Source organism: Musca domestica, unplaced genomic scaffold (assembly GCF_030504385.1).
Source record: "Musca domestica strain aabys unplaced genomic scaffold, Musca_domestica.polishedcontigs.V.1.1 20, whole genome shotgun sequence".
Lineage (NCBI taxonomy): Eukaryota > Metazoa > Arthropoda > Insecta > Diptera > Muscidae > Musca > Musca domestica.
This window is the reverse complement of record NW_026712250.1, coordinates 4360754-4377955: the sequence shown is the minus strand read 5'-3', so window position 1 is coordinate 4377955 and position 17202 is coordinate 4360754. Positions and strand designations below refer to the sequence as shown.

At 29.5% G+C, this 17202-nt stretch overlaps 1 protein-coding gene across 26 annotated transcripts in view; it reads left to right on the top strand.

The window, feature by feature from the left end:
- para-like (sodium channel protein para-like) overlaps nt 1-17202 on the top strand; it is a 198301-nt gene that overhangs the window by 119575 nt on the left and 61524 nt on the right. For 13 of the 26 annotated variants that reach the window (XM_059122227.1, XM_059122224.1, XM_059122202.1 and 10 more), the window contains 5 exons: nt 29-202; nt 1297-1459; nt 5821-6008; nt 6133-6337; nt 16428-16639. In XM_059122227.1, the coding sequence (XP_058978210.1) occupies nt 29-202; nt 1297-1459; nt 5821-6008; nt 6133-6337; nt 16428-16639 (942 nt within the window). 26 annotated transcript variants of the gene reach the window in all.

Genomic DNA, 17202 nt, shown 5'->3' with positions numbered 1-17202 from the left:
AATAAAAATAATTAATGGTTGCTTTCAGTTCTTCACGGCCACTTTTGCGATTGAGGCCAGCATGAAACTGATGGCCATGAGCCCGAAGTACTACTTCCAGGAAGGCTGGAACATTTTCGATTTCATTATTGTGGCCTTGTCTCTGCTGGAATTGGGCCTGGAGGGTGTCCAGGGCCTGTCGGTGTTGAGAAGTTTTCGTTTGGTAAGTTAGTGCTTGGATTGCCACACTTTTTTCGTTTTCCCTTAACTGTTTCTTATAGGACCTTTGAGGCACAGGTTCCCCTAAATATAAGAATTTCCAGAACCAATCAAAAAAATCAGAATAATATTTTTTTTTATTTCCCCATTTTTTTGAACTTAATCTCTAAACTCACACACACCCCCAAATACAAATTCCAGCTACGTGTTTTCAAATTGGCCAAATCATGGCCCACACTGAATTTACTGATATCCATTATGGGTCGCACAGTGGGCGCCTTAGGCAATTTGACCTTCGTCTTGTGTATAATTATCTTCATATTCGCCGTCATGGGCATGCAATTGTTTGGCAAAAACTACACAGGTATTAAGCGACAAGCTGACAAGCCATTAAAACAATAACAACTACAACAAACAATTTTAGCCACCAGTTTTCCTTAAATGCCTACTACTCTTTTTTGATTACAACAAAAAAATTAAAAAAAAAACAATAACAACAACACATTTTTTTTAATTCAAAACACTTTTTTTAAAATACATTTTTTTCTTAACAAAAAAACAAAGCTTTTTTGGCACGTATTTTTTTTCAAAATACTTGGATTTTAATTTGTTGTAAATTTAAAAAAAATAAAATACAAAAAAAAATCACTCAAATCCCAGCTGGAAATTGAAAACAAAGTTTCAAAACGAGATTTTGTTATTTGGTCAAGGCATGATTTAAGAAGCTATGCCGATTCTGATTTTTCAATAATTCTCCTTAAACAGATTAAGAACCTTAACCCCAGACCCCCACCCCAAAAAAAAAAAAAAAAAAAAAAAAAAAACAAGTTGTTGTATTCAAAACCAGAAATTAATTAAAATATAAATTTTTTTCCATATATTTTTATGTACAACTTTTCCTACGCTTTGCCCGGCTTTTATTAACCAAAAATAAACAACGCAATTTTTTTACCAAAAACCAAAAAAAAATATATCAACACCAACACCATTACATATCTAACCCCCCAAAACCCAAAAAAAAAAACATACCATCACCAATTTCCCCCCCAAATCAAACCACACATATCGAAACGGTACACCACCCTTCCAAAACGCCAGCTTCGTGTATTCAAATTGGCAAAATCATGGCCCACACTGAATTTACTCATTTCGATTATGGGCCGGACAATGGGTGCATTGGGTAATCTGACATTTGTACTTTGCATTATCATCTTCATCTTTGCCGTGATGGGAATGCAACTTTTCGGAAAGAACTATATTGGTAAGTATGAAGGAGGATTGCCTACTCATCCTCCTAAAAACAAAAAAAAAAAACAAAAAATAACAACAAAAAATTAGAAAATATTGAAAAAACAATAAAAATGGATCAGGAGTTTGATACAAAATTTGGAAATTTCAAAAAAAAAAAAAAAATAAATAAATAAATAATAAAAATTAAATTCAAAAATTAAAATTAACATCGAATTGACATCCTGTTCCATTATTATCCAAAATTTAGTTTATGTGTTGTGTTAACTGTCTTATTTTTATTTGAATTACAAAAAAAAATCAAACAGAATTCTAAGCTATTTTATAGTTTCATCTCATAAGTTTCAATTTCATCTACCAATTACGTCTCGTGGGCAATAAAAAGCCAAAACAAAAACAAATACATTTACAAAAAAAAAAAAAAAAAAAACAATATAAAAACCTCAAGGGAATGCTACACCAATGACAAAAAGCGATCATCTCTGAGAATAGTGATTCATTAATAGTAAGAAAGAGATAACTCACTCACTCACTCCCTCTCTTTCTCTCTCTCTATCTCTCTTTCTAAGGATAGTGATCAAATAGCAGTGAGAGAATGAGCCCTTACTCACTCACTCACACTCTCTTTCACCCTCTCTCTCTCATCATCTCTACCGCTCTATCTCTCTCTCTCAGAGAATATAACCTAACACCACTAAAACATCTTAGATAATGGTTTGATTAGATAATTATTTCTGATATTACGCCAGAAGAGGATTATTATCTACAAGATAATTGTCGTCAGGGACTATTATCTTTGAGATAATGGGCTGTGAGTGCCATCATATTTGAGCTAATGGCGGCAAAGGGCTAATGATTTTGAGATTAATGCCGTTGAGTATCATTATCTCTGAAGCAATATCCAAAAGGGACAATTATCTCGGGGATAATTGTCCTTACGAATCATTATTTCTGAGAATATGACCGGAAAGACCTATAATATTAGGAACAGTTGCCGGCGAAGAACATTATATTCAAGAAACTCCCCAATATATTTTATTAAAAAAGGAAAGGATAAATATTTTTTAGAAAATTGCTAGTGAAAATCAATATTTTTGGATAATTGCAATTGTCCTTATCTTTGAGATAATAGCCAGTACTATTTTCAGAGATAATGGCCTAAAAGGACTATTTTTTGAAATAATTGTCTTTGAGGACCATCTCATAGCGGTTTCTCTCCATATTTAACTCAGAAATAAATATCTCACGATCCCCTACCTCATTATTTTTGTCTCCATATATTATCTCTGAGATAAAGCCCAAATATGCCTTTGAGGGTCACCTCTCATCTCTCAGATAACGGTTTCTCTCCATATTAATCTGAGAAATAATTATATCGTGATCTTCATCTCCTTATCCCACTGCTTGTATCTCTTTATTTTATTATCTCTCTCATTATTATCCCTATCTCTCAACAATTATCTCTGAGATAAAACGCAAATATGATAATTACCTCTAAGAAAATAGGCTTTAATGTCATTCTCTTTGAGTTAATGTCTAATAATGAGTCATGGGCCCTTATATCTGAGATAATGCCGGGAGAGGTAATTACCTGCGAGGGTCACCTCTTATCTCTCAGGAAAAGGTTTCTCTCCATTTTTAACTCAGAAATAATTATCTAATGATTTTCATCCCCTTATCTCATTACGTCTATCTACGTATCTTATTATATCTCATCTCATTTTATTATCACTACGTTTCAATCATCATATCTGAGATAATGTACGGAGGGGAGGACCACCTCTCATTTCGCAGATGAAGGTTCTCCCTCTCTTATCTCATTATTATCACTAGTTCTCAATCATTATCTCTGAGATAAAACACAGAGATGATGATTATCTTTGAGATTTTAATGTCAGTATCTTTGAGATAACGTCTGATATTTAGTCGTAGACCAATACATCTGAGATAATGCCCGGAGGGAACTATTATCTCTTAGATAAAGGTCCGCAATGAGCATTGTCTCCAAAATAATACCTGTAAGTAATATTATCTATGAGATAAGATAATTTATCTGTAGATAATTTATCCACAAATGTGGATAATTTATCTATGGTTCAATTATCTACAAACGTGGATAATTTATCTATGGATGATTTATCCACAAACGTGGATAATTTTTCTATGGATGATTTATCTACAAATGTGGATAATTAATCTCTAGATAATTTATCCACGAATAAATCTATCAATAGATGATTTATCCACAAATGTGCATTATTAACCTCAAGAAAATTTATCCATAAACGTAGATAATTTATCTATAGATGACTTATCCACATTTGTGGATAAACTAACCATAGATGAATTATCCACGTTTGTGGATAAATTAATTTTAGATAAATGATCCACGTTTGTGAATAAATAATTTATTGATAAATTATCCACGTTTGTAGATAAATCATCGATAGATAAATTATCCACGTTTATGGATAAATTATCTAGAGGTTAATTATCCACATTTGTGGATAAATTATCTAAAATTAATTTAATTTATTTTAATTTGGTTAATTTATCTACCAATGTGGATAATTAACCTCTAGATAATTTATCCACAAATGTGGATAATTAACCTATAAATAATTTATCCATAAACGTGGATAAATTATCTCCATATGATTTATCCACAACTGTGGATAATTAATCTCAAGATAATTTTTCCACAAACGTGGATAATTTATCTAAATTATTTTTTTTACAAACGTGGATAATTTATCTATAGATTATTTATCCACAAACGTGGGTAAATTATCTAAAAATTATTTATCCACAAACGTGGATAAATTATCTAAAAATTATTTATTCACAAATAGGATAATTAACCACAAGATAATTTATCCGCGATCACAGATAACATACATATATATAGATAATTTATCAGTAAATATGGATAATTAACCTCTAGATAATTTATCCTTAAACGTGGATAATTTATTTATAGTAAATTTATCCATAAACGTGGATAATTTATCTAAACTTAATTTATCCAGAAACGTGGATAATTTATCTACAGATAATTTATCCACAAACGTGGATAATTTATCTGCAGATAATTTATCCACAAACGTGGATAATTTATCTGTAGATATTTTATCCACAAACGTGGATAATTTATCTGTAGATAATTTATCCACAAATGTGGATAATTCATTGAAAATTAATTTATCCACAAACGTGGATAATTTATCTATAGTCCATTTATCTACATACCTGGATAATTTATCTATAGTTCTTTTATCCACAAACGTGGATAAATTATTTAAAACTAATTTATGCACAAATAATAATTTATCTTAAGATAAATAATGCCCAAAAGTGGATAATTTATTTGTAGATAATTTGTCCTCAAACGTGGATAATTTATCTGTAGATAATTTGTCCAAAAACGTGGATAATTTATCTGTAGATAATTTGTCCAAAAACGTGGATAATTTATCTATGGATGATTTATCCAGAAACGTGGATAATTTATCTACCCACCACTATTTATTATTATTTATCTGTAGATGATTTGTCTACAAACGTAGATAATTTATCTACCCACCACTATTTATTATTATTTATCTGTAGATGATTTGTCTACAAACGTAGATAATTTATCTATATATGATTTATTTACAAACGTAGATAATTTATCTATAGATAACTTATCCACAAACATGAATAAATAACCTCTAGATACAGGACTCTTTTTTTTTCTAAAAATAAATAATCCACATTTGTGGATGAAATATCTGAAGATAAAATTTTGCCGTAAAAAAATCTGAGATAATTTATCGTTAAATTATCTGCAAATCCACAAAATCTTAAAAATTCCTTGGAAATGTCACTGGTGTAGCTATTCCCCAATACGATTCAAACAATTTCCATAACAAAAAAAACAAAATCGGAATCAAATTCTTACACTCACATACACACACCCCTCTCGAAACCTAACACAACCACAACTACAAACCGTAGAATCCCCTAAAATAAATGTTTTGAGTAAAGTAAGTAGACCAAAAAAAATGGAAATTTTGTTCTAGACACCAAGTCACACACAGCAACACCAACAAAACACCCGAACGAAACGAAAGAGATTTTTTCCAACACTCTCTCTCTCACACTCAAGAATTTTTTTCTCTCCAAACTAACTCAACTTCAATCATCTTTTTTCTCGCTAGTACTTTTTTGCTAAATAGTTTGTGGCTTGAAAATATTTAACGAAAATAGCAAGCAAAGCCTTCAATGTTTTTTCTAAAGCTTTGAATATTTTTCAATATTTTTTTGAATATTTTGAAATTTCATTGTAATAATGGCTTACATCTTTCCATGTGTTTTCGTGTGTGTGTGCAGACCACAAGGATCGCTTCAAGGACCATGAATTACCGCGCTGGAATTTCACCGACTTCATGCACAGCTTCATGATTGTGTTCCGAGTGCTGTGCGGAGAGTGGATCGAGTCCATGTGGGACTGCATGTATGTGGGCGATGTCAGCTGTATACCCTTCTTCTTGGCCACGGTCGTGATCGGCAATCTTGTGGTAAGTTGACGTGGCCGAAACTGCTCCCCCGCTCCCAGGATGGAGGCTTCATCCGTAATATACAAAAATTTGACATTTATCTCTCTCTTTCTCTCTCCCAACTTTATTCTCTCCACTGTTGCAGGTTCTTAATCTTTTCTTAGCTTTGCTTTTGTCCAACTTCGGTTCATCTAGTTTATCAGCCCCGACTGCCGACAATGATACCAATAAAATAGCAGAGGCCTTCAATCGTATTGCTCGTTTTAAGAACTGGGTGAAACGTAATATTGCCGATTGTTTTAAGTTAATTCGAAATAAATTGACAAATCAAATAAGTGACCAACCATCAGGTGAGAGGATCAACCAGATCAGTTGGATTTGGAGCGAAGGTTTTTATCCACTTGTTTTTTACTACAACTACAACTTAAGTACAACCAACCACCTTCTACTACTACCTACTCGTTGTTATTTGAATATTCCATTACAACAACTAGAAAGTTATCTATCCCCCCAAAGACTCAGTTCGAAAATGTATCTTCCAAAAATCTAAAAAAATCAACGTAGATTTCAAAATTTATTTGCCAATATTTTGTACTTTAGTGTTACTTTCTGCGATTTAGATTTGTCCACATTTTTGTGTGGGCCATGCTCGAGCGTAATTTAGATTTAGAAAAAATAAAAATCGACAATTCATTTTCAAAAAGTAATGAGTTGAATGCCAGCCAACCGACAACAACACTAAAGTAGTTTCGAATAAACAGTAGCATTGTTGTAATGTTTGTAAACATATAATCTTCAGAAAAAACTCCCTCACACCACCACCAAATTCCAATTTGATTTTGTGGAATGTCAGAATTTAAAAACTAAGTTTGAAAACAGTACCAGTCCTAAGCATTATGACCGATGGAAAAAAAATCAAATGAAAGGGAGAAAAAATCCACACCTCAGGACTTAGGAAAACCAAATCCCTTGTAGGCAACACAATTCCAATGGACTTTTGTTGAAAAGTGCAAATGGATGCAGGGATGGGAGGTAGGAAAAAATATATTTTTTTATTATTTAATTATCCACAAATGTGGATAGTTTTTTTTTATCCACAAACGTGGATAAAATTTTTCCACAAATGTGGATAATTTTGTTATCCGCAAACGTGGATAAATTTTTTTATCCGCAAACGTGGATAGTTTTTTTTTATCCGTGAGCGTGGATTAATTTTTTTATCCTCAAATGTGGATAATTTTTTTATCCACAAATATGGATAATTTTTTATCCACAAATGTGGATAATTTTTTTATCCGCAAATTTTTTTATCCACAAAAGTGGATAAATTTTTTATCCACCAACGTTTTTTTTTTATCCACAAACGTGGATAATTTTTTATCCACAAATGTGGATAATTTTTTTATCCGCAAACTTGGATAATTTTTTTTATCCGCAAACGTGGATAAAATATTATCCGCAAATGTGGATAATTTTATTATCCACAAATATGGATAAAATTTTATCCTCAAACCGTGGATTAAATATTATCCACAAACGTGGATAAAATTTTTATCCACAAACGTGGATAATTTTACTATTCGCATATGTGGATAATTTTTTTATCCACAAACGTGGATAAAATATTATTCGCAAATGTGGATAATAGTTTTTATCCACAAGCGTGGATAATCTTTTTATCCACAAATGTGGATAATGTTTTTATCCACAAACGCGGATAATTTTTTTATCCACAAATGTGGATAATAAAATTATCCACAAACGTGGATTATAAAATTATCCGCAAACGTGGATAATAAAATTATCCACAAATGTGCATAAATTTGTTTATCCACAAAAACGGATAATTCTTTAATATAGTAATTTTAACTTTTTATCCACAAATGTGGATAATTTTTTTATCCACAAAAGTGGATATTTTTTTATCCGCAAACTTGGATAATTTTTTTATCCGCAAACGTGGATAATTTTATCCACACATGTGGATAATTCTTTTTATCCACAAATGTGGATAATTTTTTTATCCACAGATGAGGATAATTTTTTTATCCACAAATGTGGATAATATTTTTATCCACAAAAGTGGATAATATTTTTATTCACAAAAGTGAATAATTTTTTATCCACAAACTTGCATAAATTTCTATCCACAAATGTGGATAAAATTTTATCCACAAACCGTGGATAAAATATTATCCACAAACGTGGATAATTTGTTATCCACAAACGTGGATAAAATTTTTCCACAAACGTGGATAAAATATTATCCACAAACGTGGATAAATTTTTTATCCACAGATGTGAATATTTTTTTTATCAACAAACGTGGATAATTCTTTTATCCACAAATGCGGCTAATTTTTTTTATTCACAAACGTGGATAATTTTTTTTTATCCGCAAACGTGGATAATTTTTTTGAAGCAAACGTGGATAATTTTTTTATACACAAACATGGATAATTATTTTTATCCACAAACGTGGATAAAATTTTTATCCACAAACGTGGATAATTTTTATTATCCACAAACGTGGATAATTTTTTTATCCACAAACGTGGAAAATTTTATTATCCACAAATGTGGATAATTTAATTATCCACAAACGTGGATAATTTTATTATCCACAAATGTGGATAATCTTATTATCCACAAACGTGGATAATTTTATTATCCACAAATGTGGATAATTTTAGTATCCACAAACCGTGGATAAAACATTATCCGCAAATGTGGATAATTTTATTATCCACAAACCGTGGATAAAATATTATTCGCAAACATGGATAAATTTTTTATCCGCAAACGTGGATAATTTTTATATCCGCAAACTTGGATAATTTTTTTATCCGAAAACTTCAATAATTTTTTTATCCACAAAAGTGGATTTATTTTTTTCCAAAAAACGCGGATAATTTTTTATCCACAAATGTAGATATTTTTTACCCACAAATGTGAATATTTTTTTTATCCACAAAAGTGGATAATATTTTTTATTCTCAAAAGTGGATAATTCTTTGAAAATTCAATACCATTAGCCTGTTCAGCAAAAGTTCATTGACTTTTCCTCCCTTGAAAAAAAATTACAAAATCTCCAAACAAAATTCAAAACCCCAAAAAGAAAGAGACAACCAATTCCCCATTACAAAAACAACACTATAGCTTAAATCACCAAATATCGAAAGAAGAAACAAAGAACAGTTTTGGTTATTGAAGTTATTCGATTTAAGGCATACCGCTATGGTCGTCAGACACAAGATAGATTTGTATCTTAAAAAAAAAAAACAAACACACACAAAGATATGCTAGATGATCCAACGCTTTTTAGGAGGATTACCAAGGACATACTCGAACATACATACACACAGATTGTTGTATTCAAGCTAACATGTTTGGAAGAGCAGCCTCAAAAAGCCTCAAACTCAACTTCAACTAATTGATCCCTGTGATTCTGCAAGGATAAACAAAAAACGAAAGAAAACGATAAAACAGATAACTACAACCACGAATACCCTTATCCCCTTAGCTTAGATAGAACAACAATAGGTCCTAACTTTGAGTAGATTAGAAATAAAATTCCGGATTACAAAATTACAAATCACATCGGCCATAATATTTCCAAACAAGTACTGTAAATAAAATTGAAATTCCAAAAAAAATTGGAAATTTAAAAAAAATTATAGAAATTGGCAATGATTGAAAATTTTTTGAAAATTATATTTTTTTATAATTTTTTCCATTAGTATCAGCTAGTCACTTTGAGTAAATAATTGTTTGTTTTGAGAACAATTTTAGCAGTCCTCTATAGAAAAAATAAAATAAATTACAAATTAAAAATTAGTAAAAATTAATTAACCAAAGAAAAAAATTAGAAGAAATAGTAAAAAATAGTAAAACAGTGGATTTTACCCTTCTCATTTATTTCAGATCATATTAATATTATTTTATATATACTAAATATTTATTAGATTATTCTATATATACCAATTTTTGTGTTAAATGTTTGTGTTGTGTATATGTTGTTAAATTTTATTGTTGTTGTTACAAAAAAAAAATCCAAAAAAAAGAATATGTTGAGTTCTGTTGAAGTTTTGGCATATGGAAAATGGTTATGGGGACCTGATAAAAATTTAAATTTTTATTTTAATTTAAAATTGTTTCAAAATGATATTCCTTGAAATTGATTGTATTTTTATATCTTGTTCCCTTTAACCATTTTCTCCTATATACGTAATATATAGTTGTAAATGTTTGAAAATTAGTCACCTTTAGTTCAATATTTTGTGTTCAATTTAATTTGAGTAGTACAAAATTTGATAAAAAGTAGTTTTGTTGTTGTGTTTTTTGTATTTTATAGAATATCCTCCATCGCAACTATAAAAATTGAAAAAAAATGAATCCTAAAAAAATTAATCTCCCCTGAAAAATATTTTAAATTTAAATGCTCAAAAAACATAGAATTTTTCTAAAGAAAAATATTAAAAAATAATAATTTTGAAATTTTTTTTTTTTCAAAAATATTAAATTTTTCTAAAAAAAATTATGAAAAAATATTGAAGAATTAAATCATCAAAAAACTAAATTTTTTCTAAAGAAAAAATATTAAAAAAAAAATATTTTTAAAATTTTTTCTCAAAAATATTAATTTTTTCTAAAAAAATTAAAATTAAATTCTAAAAATTTTAAATTTTCAAAAAAAATGTGTATTAAAAAAATCATTTTGAAACTAAATTTTTTTCTCAAAAAACTAAATTTTAAAAAAAAATATGACATAATATTGAAAAATTAAATCCTCAAAAAATACAATTTTTCTAAAGAAAAAATATTAAAAAAATTTTTTTGAAAACCTGAAGAATTTTACGAAAAGTCTTGCAAAAAGTTATAAAGACCTAAGACATTTAGAAGGTGCTGAAGATGAAAAGAAATACCTTGAGACCATAATAAGAGGAGGACTTTAAAGAACAATAAAGACCCAAAGAAATTTTTTAATCCCATAAGAGGACCTTGAGGACTACTATTGCCTATTAGACCTTAAAGTAGCAAAAGACCCATAAACGATATCGAAACGACCAATCACCCCCTTCTCCTCCTCCTCCTCCTCGAAAGGTCTTCAAAAAGTAATGGAGGACTAGATGTTTCGAAGGTTTGATGACTTAGCGAACCTCTTGAAGACATGTATCATCATACACACATAAAATGTCTTCATTTAAGACTTCTAAAAACAGAATATTTCACACAGGCCTGGTAAATGCCATTAATTTATAGAAGTCAACTGAAAGGCCCCTAGATGACTTGTAGAAGGTTATTCTGTCTATAGAAGTCCATTTTACAGACTTTCAAACCTTTCATAGATCTTGGAGGCTCTCAGTGGTTCCTCGCAGTTTTTTTTTCAAATTTTTAAATAGTAACCCCTTGAAGGTTTGACGATCTACAAAGTGTCTTGAAGACCTGAAAAATTATCTTTTCTTGGGCCTTCTTTAAAAAAAATACCACATTCATATTTTTAAAGGCCTTTTATTTATAGAAGTCCGCCGGAAGGCCTCAAGAAGCCCTTTAGAATGTATGCTGCCAATAGAAGACCATTTTACAGGACTTCAGAGCCATTTATGATTCATTTTATCATTCAAAAAATTTTGACGGCTTTCAGTGGGTCTTCATGGCTTATTTTTCCAGATATTCAAGTTCCTACAAAGTGTCTTGAAGACCTGTAAAATTACATGCATACAAATAATCTCTCTTCTTCTATAAAAATAGTGCCTAAAGCCTCTAGATAACCTTGAGCAGATATTCTGTCAAAAGAATACCATTTTACAGATTTTCAGAGATATTTATTGGTATTTTCATCCTTCAAAGTCACTTATGGGTCCTTTCATCCTCCACAAAAGACAATTTCACATGCCTTTAAGATCAATTTTGGATCTTTGAAATCTTCAATAGATCTTGGATACATTCTACAGGGCATCACAATTTTAGAGAAATTCAAGTTCCATCAAAAGATCTTAAAGACCCGAAAATTGTAAGATATATCCATAGTTTAACAGGCCTACAAATGCTTTAATGGACCTTCAAATTCATAATATACGTGTCTCCTAAGGGTCTGCGATAGAGTTCTAAATATAGAAAATCGTTAAGTGCGTTGAGCCCGTCTCTGATATTCTCTCTCCCCTCATCAATCTTTTCAATCTAACAAATTGTCAAAAGGCCCAGTGATTGATAGGCCTCTGTATAAGTAATCTCCTTTGGGCCTTCCATTGAGAGAATATCTTGTAGACATCTTTCAAAGGTTCTGTGATGAATTTCTAAATATAGAATATCTCTAAATATAGCTTCTCTATGACGATATCTCGCCCCAATCCTTTCAATTCTAACAATGGCCAAAAAGACCAGTATATGGACTACTGTATAAAATATCCCTGTTAGGTCTTCCATTGAGAGACTATCTTCTACAGCTCTCTTAGAGGTTCTTTTCTAAATATAGAACATCTCTAAATACGTTAAGCATTTCTCTGACATTATCTCCTCCCAATCCTAAATAGTCGAAAAGGCCTGTAGATAGACCTTTATATAATAAATCTCCTATAGGCCTTCCATCGACAGAATATTTTCTACAAGTTTTCTTAAAAGTCCGATGATGAATTTCTAAATATACAAAATCTTTGTGTCGAGCTCCTCTCCGATATTCTCTTCACGATTCTTCCCTTTCAATCCTACAAAAGGCCTAAAAGGCCTGTAGATGATGGGTCTCTATATAAAGGAACTACTTTATGCCTTCCATTGACAGACTACCTTCTACAGGTCTCTTAAAGGTTCTGTGATAAATTATAGAACGTATCTAAATATGTGATGCTCCTCTCTGATATTCTCTCTCCCCAATCCTACACATTCTCGAAAAGGCCTGTAGATTTGTCTCTGATAAAAGGGTCTCCTAAGGGATTTCTGAATATAGTACATCTCTTGATGTATTGAGCTCCTCTCTGACATGATCTCCCCCAAAAACCTTCTCAATTTCCCCTCTAAATCAGCATTCTCCCCATATTGCGATGGAGGACATTATTTATGGTAGTTGTATTTATTGTATTTACCTTGGTTGTTATTTTAATTGTGTTGAAAGAGTTATTTGTTCAACGAATCATCTCATTTTGTTATTAATCATACACACACACACATACATACATACGTGCCTACATTTATGTACATGCATGTATAGTTATCTACATACACATTAGTCGTGTTTTGTTTATATTAAAATGTCACCTCATACCACATTCATTCACATTTTCACAGAAAACAAAATACAATAGCTTTGTTCCCTAACCAATTTCAAATAAGATTTTGTAATTTAGCTGAATTAAAATCTCCCAAAAGTCAGCTAAGTTTTAATGATAGATTAGAAATTCAGCTACGTTCTTAATTAGTCGAAATAATTTACTTTAGAGTTTTGTCAAGGGAATCGTAATTCGGAAAAAAATATTCCAAAGAAAAAAAACAGGTTTTGGCTTAGCAAAATCAAAATATTTAAAGTAACGGAATTCCGCTGAGCTAAAAAAAATAATAGATTCAAAAAAAAAAAAATAGATTCAGTAAATAATTCTGATTGAAAAAAAAATTCAAAAAATTGGTTTCTGTAAATTTTGTCAAATTTTTTATTAAAAAAAATATATTCTTTTTTTATTAAAAATATTTATTTAGCAAACTTTTACCACAAAAAAATTCAATTCAACTAAAGTTTTTTTTAAGAAAAATTAGCAGACATTTCCAATTCAGCTACGTTTTTCACATAGAAAACTCAATTCGGCAACAATTTTCTCTGGAATATTCAATTCAGCTAAGATTTTTTTAATAAAAATTTTGGATCTGTGGACTTCAGTTCAGTAATTTTTTTTATAAAAAAATCTGCAACCTTTATAAGTAAAAAAATGCTGCGACTTAAATAAAATATAATAAAAATCCTGTTTTTCCTATTCATTTATATATTTTTTATAAAAATTTTAAAATTTATTTATTTATTTTTTTTTATTTATTTATTTATTTTTTTTGAAAAATTACAATTTCAATTTCTAAGATTCTAAAAATTTTTAATAACAAATTTGGATCTGTGGACTTATACGCTAGAAAGTATTTTGAATTCAGTTCAGCAAAGTTTTCTATACAAAAAAAAAGAAGAAAATCTGCAACTTTTATAAATAAAAAAATGCAGAAACTTTTTTTTCATAAAAGTCCCGCTTTTCGTATTCATTTACATTTTTTATAAAAAATCGCATTTTTTTTTTTTTTTTTTTTTTTTTTTAAATACAATTTCAATTTCTGAGATTCTAAGATTTTTTAATAACAATTTTGGATCTCTGGACTTACACGCTAGAAAGTATTTTGAATGCAGTTCAGCAAAGTTTTCTATAAAAAAAAATCTGCAACTTTATAAGTAAAAAAATTCAGAGACTTTTTTTCATAAAAGTCCCTTTTTCCTATTCATTTATATTTTTTATAAAAAATTACAATTATTTATTTTTTTCTAAAATTACAACTTCAATTTCTGAGATTCTGAAAAATATTTTGAATCCAACTCAGCAAAATTCTCTGCAATCTGCAAAAAAATCTGCAACTTTTATAAGTAAAAAAATTCAGAGACTTTTATTCATAAAAATCCCGTTTTTCCTATTCATTTATATTTTTTTATAAAAAATTAAAATTTATTCATTTATATTTTTTTATAAAAAATCACAATATATATTTTTTTTTTTTTTTTTGAAAATTACAATTTTAATTTCTGAGATTCTAAGATTTTTTAATAACAATTTTGGGTTTCTGGACTTATGCACTAGAAAGTATTTTGAATCCAATTCAGCAAAGTTTTCTATAAAAAAAATCTGCAATTTTTATAAGTAAAAAAATTCATAGACTTTTTTCATAAAAATCCCGTTTTTCTATTCATTTACATTTTTTTTTTATAAAAAATTACAATTTTTATTAATTTTTTTTTTTTTTTTTTTTTTGAAAATTACAATTTCAATTTCTGAGATTCTAAAATTTTTTAATAAATTCAGTTCAGCAAAGTTTTCTATAAAAAAATCTGCAACTTTTATAAGTAAAAAAAATCTGAGACTTTTTTCATAAAAGTCCTGTTTTTCCTATTCATTTATATTATTTTTATAAACATTAAAATTGAACAGTGTGGCTTGTTTGTTCGGGATACCGTAGTATTTTGTTGTTGCAAAATGGTCAGGCTTATCCCTCTATTGTTGTTTTTATAAAAACAACGTTTGTTTATTAGTGGAGAACGATGGTAATGTTTACCAGGGGGTAAGGCAGGGAATACCTAGGTTTCGGAAAGAGCCACCAATCCTCATCAGTTCCCTTGTTTTTTAAAATTTATTTATTTATTTTTATTTATTTTTTTTTTTTTTTTGTTTTTTTTTTTTTGAAAATTACAATTTTAATTTCTGAGATTCTAAGAGTTTTTAATAAAAATTTTGGATCTCTGGACTTATACGCTAGAAAGTATTTTGAATTTAGTTCAGCAAAGTTTTCTATAAAAAAAAAATCTGCAAATTTTATAAGTAAAAAAATTCATAGACTTTTTTTCATAAAAGTACCGCTTTTCCTATTAATTTATATTTTTTATAAAAAATAGTTTTTTTTTTTTTTTTTTTGAAAAAATACAATTTCAATTTTTGAGATTCTTTAATAACAATTCAGCAAAGTTTTCTATAAAAATATATGCAACTTTTATAAGTGAAAAAAAATCAGAGACTTTTTTTCATAGTTTCATAGAGACTTCATTTCTATTTTTTTATAAAAAATTAAAATTTATTTATTTATTTATTTTTTATTTTATTTTTATTTATTTTTTTTTAAATTACAATTTCAATTTTTGTGAAAAAAAAATAAATGAGGGAACAAAGCTATTATCTTCGAATTTCATACACCCAAGAAAAAAACTCAAATCGATGTTGTGTCCGTTGTAAAAAAAAGAGTAAACGAAGAAAATCTGTGTTTTAAAATTAATTAAATTTAAAAAAATTTTTGAAATTTTTTAAACAAATTATGGAACTATTTAATATTTCTGTTTATTTTCAAACCCCATTTATTTTGTTTCTTGTCAAAAAAAAAAAAAAAACTCGAATTCGCCAAACAACTCTAAATCAAAAAAACGCTACAAATTGGTTAAATACAACTCTGGGCAACATCAAAACAACGTCGTATCCAAAATGCCATCAAAATCCTCTCTCTTTCTCTCATTGCCATCATTTTTCCATCCTGGACTCTTTTGTTGTGCGAAAACAAAAAAAACTCAACTCAAAAATGATAACTGGATTGGCTTTTCAACTCCCCCCAAACATCAACACCACCACCACTTCATAAAATGCATTCCCATCCAAAAACAAAAAAAAACTATTTTTGTCAAAAATTCAAAACATTGCAAAAAAAAAAAAACGGATACGTTAGGCAAAGGGGTTTGTCGTTGTATATCTGCAGAACATGGCGATAATGAACTGGAGTTGGGTCATGACGAAATCATGGGCGATGGCTTGATCAAAAAGGGTATGAAGGGCGAGACCCAGCTGGAGGTGGCCATTGGCGATGGCATGGAGTTCACGATACATGGCGATATGAAAAACAACAAGCCCAAGAAATCAAAATTCATAAACAACACAACGGTAAGTAGGGGAGGGTCGGCCTTTGGCGGGTTCTTATTTTTTGAATTGTATGTTTATGACCTCCACCATTCTATGGAGATCATTTCGTTTGTAATTCCTAGATGTATTTTTAAGAGACCCTACAAGGTATATATATATTCTGGATCAGCGGAAAATTCTAAGGCGATCTGGCGATTTCTGTCTGTCTGTCCGTCAGTCTGTTGTAATCCCGCTATCTTTCAAACGAATTGAGATAGAAGGCTACAATTTTGCAGAAATACATAGTTTACCATAGAGCAGGTTATTTTCGTAAATGGGCCATGTCGGTCCACGTTTTCGTATAGCCCCCATATAACGGTAGCTCCCGATATTCGGTATTTTCAGGATTTTAGCGAAATTATTTATCGGAGATATTTCAAATTTCGTATTGGAAGATCTTAATGGTCACTAGAACCTATGACAAAAAATTGTCTGTGCAGGTCCACGTTTTCGTATAGCCCCCATATAACGGTACTTTCCGATATTCGGTATTTTCATGATTTTAGCGAAATTATTTACCGGAATTATTTCAAATTTCGTATTGG